General features: G+C 61.7%; 1 protein-coding gene across 2 annotated transcripts in view; it reads right to left on the bottom strand.

The window, feature by feature from the left end:
• HTRA3 (HtrA serine peptidase 3) overlaps nucleotides 1-7,083 on the bottom strand; it is a 29,634-nt gene extending 22,551 nt beyond the window's left edge. For both annotated transcript variants that reach the window (XM_030876821.2, XM_030876822.2), the window contains exon 1: nucleotides 6,699-7,083. In XM_030876821.2, coding sequence (XP_030732681.2) covers nucleotides 6,699-7,083 — 385 coding nt within the window. The remainder of the gene's footprint in view (nucleotides 1-6,698) is intronic.
• Between the last annotated feature and the right edge of the window lie 1,310 nt (nucleotides 7,084-8,393).

The following is an 8,393-nucleotide window of genomic DNA, read 5'->3' on the forward strand; positions in this document are numbered from 1 at the left end:
ATGAGCTGCAATCCACAGGCTTTGGAAGTTCTAGTCAGGAAGGACTCGACACAGAGCAAAGCAAACAAGGCCAGGTGTCCAGCGGTGGCGCCCTCCCGCAAGAGGAAGGGGCACAGCCAGGGCGGAAAGGGACGGGGAGAAGGGCTGGCAGGGAGCCAGGCGGGGCCCGGGGCTCCACCTCCCACATGTCTGCGTGTCAGGGCTTCCGGCACAGCGGCAGACTCTGAGAGAGGACCCATGATGTGTCAGCTCTGGACAGTCACAACTGCCATGGCACGGATGGGGAAATCGAGGCCCAGGGTGGGACAGTGACTGGCCCAGACACCCCACAGGGCCACTGATCCTGCTGCACGGGTTGTGTACTGCACAACTCCAGGACCATTCTTAACAAACATCACAGCGTGACTACCTCCCTTGGAATTGTGCAGTGCGCAACCTGCACAACCGTGTGCATCACCCGTCCAGCACACGATGGGCAGAGCCAGGACCGAGACCCAGTTCTTTCCTCTAACTCTGAGGTCACTGCCCCTTCTTCTATTGCCTCCTGCAATCAGAAGACACCGCCCCCCCATCACCCAGTAGTTAGGTAAGAGCTGGGAATGGAGGGGCCATCCGCAGGTGCCCACAAGGTCCCAGGCTGCGCCCATCTGTCCATAACACTGACTACAGCCTGTAGGCCAGATGGCAACCTCTCAGCAGGGCTTACAGACCTGGGTGTCCAGGTCCAATTTACATCTGCAGCCTTGCTACTGCCACACGCCCCCGACCCGGTACCCTCGGCTCTGGTTCCCCAAGCATGTGTGCTCTGAGTGTCCCCCCAAACCTTTGTAATCAGTCCCTCCCTCAGCACCGCCAGGCCCAGGCCAACTCACCTCCCCTGGGGAGCCTGACCTGACTCAGTGGGCTCAGTGACCGAGCTCACTCGTCTGGGGCCCAAGGCACCTGGTGACCCCTCCCAGACCTGTCCTTCAAGACTGTCCCCGTGGGCTGGGCGCCCCTGACCCACAGTGGTGAGCGGAGAGCAGCAGGGGAGCAGGGGAATTACCAGGGGCTCCCCCACAGCCTCTCGCCCTCACCCCAGGCCCCACCCACCACCCACAAGGGGCAGGCTTCAAAGCCCCAAGAGCCGTCTTCCGGGTCTGATTAGTTCCCAGGACGGCTCCCTGCCTGTGTTTTTCTTTTTCTTGAAAACATGCCTGTCCCCGAGTGAACTGTCTCCCCCCAGCCAAAGACAGCGGTTACAGCTCCCGGGGGGTGATGCTGCTGTCCGCGACCCCCAGGCTCCCGTCTCTGGAAGCCAGGGCTGAGGGCTGCAGCCGGAACTCCCTCTCTGTGAGCCACGCCAGCCGGGGTTCTGGGCACTTATGATAGCGGGGAGTTCTCACAGCAGTTCTGCAGGGCAGGAATCTTCACCCATTTTACAGGTGAGGAAAAAGGCTCCGAGAGGTCAGGAGACCCGCCAAGGCCTGCAGCCAGGTCCCAGACCCCCGACCCCCGGCACGGCTCTCTCCCCGTGCTGGTCCTCAGCCAGGGGCACTGGCTGTCCCACCCCCAGAAGAGCCCAGCCTTGGCCGGTCCTCAGCTTAGGGGCCAGCCTGGCTTTTCTGGCTGTGAATCCCACTGGGGTTGCAGCCAACCCTGTGGAGGAGAGGGCTCGGCTATCAGCTCGTTTGTGCTTTGTCAAAGGGGCCCCACAGGCCAGGCAGGACTCCGGGATGCCCACAGGGCCGCCCAAGCCACGGAAGCCAAGGTGGGGTCAGCCCCTGGTTCTCCTCTTACAGGAAGCCCTCCCTGCCCTGACTGGTCCGTCAGCTGACTCGTCTGGGTTCAGGCTCCTCAGCTGTGACGTGGGTACTAAACGAGGCCAGTGGAACCCCCGTGGGCAGGGCCTGGCACGTGGCAGCCGCTCCACAAACACTGCCCTCCAGATCCTTCCCGTCCTCCACTGCCCCACCTTCCTCTCACAAACTCCACTTATGTCAGATACGTCCATTTGTCAGGATTTAGGTTTATTCCCACTAACGCCTATTAATTAATGCTTACATCGTGCAAAGCACTTGAAATTCATTATCTCGTTGATTGTCAATGACCCAGTGAGGAGGATCTGTTGTCCCCATTTCACAGATGAAGAAACTGAGGCGTGGAGAGCTTAGACTTGCAGCGTCTCTCCACGGGAAGTGGTAGAGCTGGGACTCACCCCTGAGCAGCCGGGAACGGAACTGGGTCCCAGTTGTGGCTCTGCCCATTATTTGCTAGAGGGGCTAGAGAATACAGTTGGGCAGGCTGTGCACTGCTACCCTCTGCACCAGACCGGGCGTTCAGTTTGGGATGCGCACACACCCACACGTCCTGGCCACATCTTTGCTACACTGAGGACAAGGGGTCTGTGATTCTATTCTCTTTCCAACCTGTTTATTCAACACCCTTATCAAAACCAAGCAGGGAGGCCACTTCCTCAAGGTGCTGGAGGCCTGCCCGGGGTACAGGACACTAGACGCACAGGCAGGAGGACCCGGGTTCAGCACAGCTGTCCCTCCCCAACTGGTGACCTTGGGTAGCCCGCTATACCTTGATGAGTCTTTTCTTCTAAAGGGCCGTGACGAAAACACCCAGACACGATGCGTGTTTAGCCCAGAGCACAAGGTCTCGCCCTTGACCCTGGTAAAACCTGGTGGCTTCTCACCCTCAGGGCAGGCCCAGGAGGAGGCCGCTTTCAGACCCTCTGGCAGGACACACCGGCTCACCTGGTCAGCCGCTGGCTACTCCGTCATCCAGTTTGCATGAACCCCAGGCTTCCAAGGAGGCCAAGTGACTCTCTGCTTGGCCTCATTTCCCCAGAGCTCCCGGCAGCTGAGAGGTACATACGTGTCAGGCCAGGTGGACGCAGCCAGTGGGTTGAGTCTGCCACACCCTTGCTCCAGCTCACCCAGCACAGTGCTCGCAGTGTGACCAAGTCAGGGCAGTTCATCCCCAGAGCGGCTGGGCGTCTCTGCTGGGTCCCCTCGGACGTGGACTTGAAGGCAAGGACGGACCTGGATTTGGACTGGGTGGGGGTGGAGCTCCACAGGCCCCACAGGTCATGGCGGGGCCCCCAAAGCCTGGAGAGGTGATGAGCCTGCTACCCTGTCCCAAACCTAGGCCACCCCTTCTCAACGACACAAACGGAGCAATACTGCTGCCAACACACGGACAGGGCTACTCACCAGCCAGGCTCTTGTCACAGAACCCCGTGCCCCACTAGACACCCTCCATGCCAGAGTCCCCCACCAGAACCTGACCACAGCTCTCCGAACCCGCTGCTCCAGGAGAGGCCCCGCCACCCACCCTGACCCCCTACCCCCATCAGTCATGAGATACTAATGCTTCTGGAGCCTGTCCCCCTCGGCTGTCCCCCTAGCTCAGGCCTCATCAGTTCTTCCTCCTCAGGGCACCAGCCTCGCACTAGCTGGGCCCCTGTACCCACTCTGTAAACCTGTTACCCATAAGCCTTCAGGGGTCCCTCACCTCCTAAAGATGGGTCACCCTCACAGCTCCTCCATCTGGCACCAGCTTACGCTCAGCATTTCCTGCTGTCCTCCTCAGCACAGGCTCTCTTTGCATCAACCTCTCCATGGCTGTTTAGACGCCACCTCCTCCAGGAAGGCTTCCCTGATCTATGTCTTTCCCCATCCCGGAGATGGGTTCTCCCTCCCCTGAGTTCCACACATTGTCATCTGTCCCTCACAACACAGATGAGCAGGGATTTCACAAGGACTCAGCTGGTGGGGGTGATGGTGGGCAGGCTGCAGAGGCCAGGACGTGCTGAGCCTGCAGGCTGCATCAGAAGTCCCGCTTGGTCCCAGCGCCAGTGGTCCCAGAGTCACAGAAGGGCTTTGGGCTGGGGAGACGTGCGTCTCATGCCCGCCCCCTCGGGCCACCGTGTGGAGGTGCATGGGAAGGGGAGAGGCCTGGGAAGACAGACTGGACGGGGTGCTGTGGGATCCCAGTGCACCTCCAGACCAGCTCAGTGAGCGTGGAGGGCGAGGGTAGTTCCCAGGCCAAGCCCTGGAGGGAAAAGCACAGCTGCACAGCACCCCGGGCCTTAAGCTTCTCTTGGCTGGACGCCTCGCTCTTCACGAGTCCCCAGGAGCTACCAGATGCTGCAGTTCAGCTCTGCTGTCTGGGCAGGGGGAGTGAGAGGAGTGCGGATGCCTGATGAGTCCTGAATGCAGAATTCTGAGACCCACAAGGCCCCAGGAAGCTGCCAAGAGGATTAAAAATCGAAAGCCAACAAAGCGCTTAAGTAAATAGAGCTGAGAGCCTCTGTTGGCACCTGCACTGGGGCTGAACGATGAAAGCTGATGATTAAATGCCACGTTGTGAACCGCCCAGGGCTTGAGATTCTGATTTAACTGCACGCTTGAAGGCCTATTTGTCTGCAGCTGTAGGCAGAGAGCCTGTGAAAAGGGACACCTCTGCTCTCCGCAGACCCTCTGCACACAGTTCTCTGGGTTTTACTCTTCCATTGATAGCTATTCACCCACACCGTGTGGTATCTGCCTAGCACAGACATGGGAGTACACAAGAGCTCCACGGATAGGTAGTGAACCCATCATCACTGGAGGTATGCAAGGAGGGATGCCCACCACGTGGGCCAGCCTTTCATTCCACAGCACCTACTGAGCCCAGGTGCTGGACAGACGTCTGTCTGTGGTCACTGAGCTACTGTCCTCTTCTCACCCTCCTGTTTCCCCCACTGTCAGTTTCTCCAGGACACAGATGGGGTCTGCCTCATTACAGGGGCCTTGTTACCAGCCCACGGCCAGTGGGACACACAGAGAAGGTGCTTCACGGACGTGGACTCCCTCAGTCAAGAATAAAGGTTTCAAAATGCCTAGACCACCTCCAACCTCCCTGCTGATCCCCGGCACCCTGGAGCCTGATTCTAACAGCACCCACTACTTGGGAGAGCTGGCACTGGGAAGGGGACCACAGACACCACCGAGCTGCAGTGGGCAGGCGCCAGGCCCACCCTGAGCCCTCTGCCTCCCAGACCCACCAGGCGGCTGGTTCCGAGCCCCACGTCAGAAGGTGCGATGGGTGCTCAAGAAATGATAATGCCCATCTCCATGGCATCGAGTGGCACCGTGCTCCCGGTCTCCTGGGCACGATCCAAACACAAGGCTGACCTCATCGCCCTCACTTCTCTTAAAACCTTTCCATGGCTCTCCCGTACAATCATGGCTAAGCCCACATAACGCTTCCCAAACCGGGCTCCCCGGAACCCCGGTGTGCCAGGAGGTCACGCGTGTTCTGCCAGGAAAGGGCTCTGTTGAAGTTCTCTTGGGAAACCCTGGGTTTTATCGTTTGGTGGGTTTTTTCTTTCCTTGCTGTAGGTTTTCTCAGAAGCTCTGATGGACTCAAGCGGAGTGTGAACCCCCACTGCAGGGCCGGCGTTTACTTTCCCAGACTTCTGGGGCCGCAGGACACTTATTTTCAGAATCCCAGACATGACTCGGGAAGCCTGGCCTACAGGATGAAGCCGAAAACACGACGTTTATGGGCCACTTGTGGTCCTGTCCCAGCCAAGCCGCCCAGCCCTGGGTGTCTCTCACAAGCCTACACGTGCACGCGCGCACACACGCCTCCCCTGCACAACATCTGCTCCGGGCTACGTGGCTCATCATAGGCACAGAGCCCCACATGGTGGTTCCCGCTGCCTTCCCTTCCCCGAAAGCCTAACCCTCCCGCTACCTGGAAGACGTGTCCCCATCCTTGGGGATTCAGCTTAGAGGCCCCTCACCCCTGAAGGTTTCCCGGCACTCCAGGCAGCCGTGCTCCCCACGGCAGAGCCTGTTCTGGTGGTCAGCATCTCCTGGTGGGCAGCTGCGGGCTGGGGGCACACACCGCGGCCTGAAAACTCCATCGCCGTGAACTCCGGGCCCAGCGCAGGCTGCTGCACTCAGAGCACCTGCGGAACCGACGCCGGAGCCTGCGTTCCCGAGAGGTGCCCCAAACAAATAAGGGCACAGTAGGGTTTGCCAGCATTTTCTTCCACAGAGTCAACCTGTGTGGCAAGAAGCAACCCAGAGCCAAGTCCAGGTTAGGGGAGGCTGTTCTAAGGTGTGACGGGACTGAGAAATTTCCTACCCCGACGGCAGGTCCCCACGGAGCTCCAAGCAGTCCAGAGGCTCCACAAGCCCGCTCCCCATTCCTAAACAGCCCTCAGGTGACATGCGTTTTAAGCGCAGGGCAAGACAAGAAAGGAAACACCCCCTGTCACTCAATTGGTGTCTCTCGAATATCAAGACTGGATATTTAAGGCCAGGAAGGATCGCTTTGCATCCGACACCCAGGCAGGCAGGGAGATGGGGACCAGGGGAAATGAGACACAACATGGGTAAGTTGTGATGAGGCCAGAGGCTGGAGAGATGTAGAGCTAGACCAGGCCCCTCGGGGTGGTTAGGAGAGCACCGGGTTTCACTGTTGACTACTTCTGTGACCTTGGGGACAGCACTTTACCTCTCCCAGCCTCAGTTTCCCCACCTGGAAGACCAGAAGGCTGGTTGGATGATTTCTCAAAGAAACCATCACTTGTGCCCGGGGAGTGTGGACAATGAGGCTCCGCCCCGGCTCTGAGCCTGTTTCCCCAGGAGACCGCTTCATTCCACCCCCCACCCCCGCAGTGCCAGCGGAGCAGCCCAACCGAGAGCGCTTACCCGATGGGCAGGCGCCTTTCTGCAGCTGGCGCACGGGCGTCCCGGAGAGCTGCAGCGCGCGGCGGCTGGCCGCCTGCAGCGCGCACACGTTGGCGTAGGTGTGCCCGTCGGTGCCGCACACGGCGTGCGCCCAGCGACACCGACACACGCCGCGCACACACTCCAGGCTCTCCCCGCACGGCGAGTCTACGGCGCGGCCGCACGGCTCGCCCTCGACGGCGGCGCACACCAGGCAGCAGTTGCAGAGGTCGGGCACGTAGCCGCCGGGACAGCGGGGACTCGGGCACCGCGACACGTCACAGCGCGCGGGGCACGACGTGGCCAGGGGCTCCCGGGCCAGCGCCAGCGCAACCAGAGCGGCCAGGACCAGCGCCCGCGCCTGCATGGCGGACGGGCCCGCGGCGGGCGGCAGCGCGGGGGACCGGCCAGGGGCGCACCGAGGCCGCTGCTCCGGGCGCCGACGGAGGGAACGCGGGCGGGAGCGCGGCCACACGCGCCGGCGGCTCAGGCGGGCGGGCGACGGGACCGCACAGACATGCCCGGGGCGCGGAGAACGCGGGGCACTGGGGAGGCGCCCGCTCCCTCTGGGCAGACGGTGGCGGGTAGCCGGCCCCGCCGCGTTTAAAGGCGCCGGCCTCCCACCCGCCCTCGCTGGAAGGGGGCGGCCCGGCCCCTCCGCCAGCTCCGCCCCGGCCCAACCGCCCCCGCCCGGCCTTCCGGGCCTGGACCCACCCGAGACCGAAAGCGGGGCCTGCCTGGTCTGGGAAACCGGTGTGATGGACATTCTGCGACCCCGCCCCCCGGCTAGGGGCCTTGGGGAGGAGAAGCCACCAGTGTGCGGGCCTCCGGCACCCCTGGGGATCCCTGAGCTAGCCGAGTTCAAGACTGAGTTCCAGTGACCTCAGCTACTCCCCCTCGCCCTCCCCTCCTAGAAATGGGCCGTCCCGGCTCCTCCCCGCCGCCTGCCTCCCCTCCCTCTCCCCCTCCCCCCCGGGCCTCCTCAGCCAGGAAGCCCTCAGGACAGGCCCCGACCAATCCACGTTGGCGGGGGGGATGGATGTCACGGCTCCCCACCTCCACTGGGGACAGACCTTCCGGAAGTGCCGCCCCCACCCCCTGTCCTCAGGCTTTAGGGCTTGGAGGATGTGCTCCCCCAGGCTCTGGACAGGGCCTGTCTGGGGGCAGCCCCGCCCTCTGTGCTCTGTGGCCCTGGCAGTTGTCTTACAGCTCCGTGCCTCAGTTTCCTCTCCAGGAAAGGGGAAGGAATAGCACTCGCTGCCTCATAGGACGTAGGGAGAGTCCCACGCAGTGGATGGTGGAGGAATGTCCGCAAGCACTTTGCGCGTCGGCCCGTGGGACCGGGAGGCTGCTCCACCCTCCTGATTATTCCGCACACGGTCTCTGAAAAGCCACTTCAGACCCAGGCCCTGCCCGAGGGCCCAGAGCCTGGTGACCATGATGTCATCAGGGTGACGAGGGCTGTGGGGATCCGAGGAGAGGGCAGGACCCTCCTTTGGAGGTGAGCTTCAAGAGGGTGTAGGGTCTGGGACTGCCCTGGTGGCCCAGTGGTTAAGACTCCGCGTTCCCAATGCAGGGGGCCCGGGTTCGATCCCTGGTCAGGGAACCAGATCCCGTATGCCGCAACTAAGGGTCCTGCATGCCGCAACTAAGGGTCCTGCATGCCGCAACTAAGAC

The sequence above is a fragment of the Globicephala melas genome, chromosome 5, assembly GCF_963455315.2.
Source record: "Globicephala melas chromosome 5, mGloMel1.2, whole genome shotgun sequence".
Taxonomy (NCBI): domain Eukaryota; kingdom Metazoa; phylum Chordata; class Mammalia; order Artiodactyla; family Delphinidae; genus Globicephala; species Globicephala melas.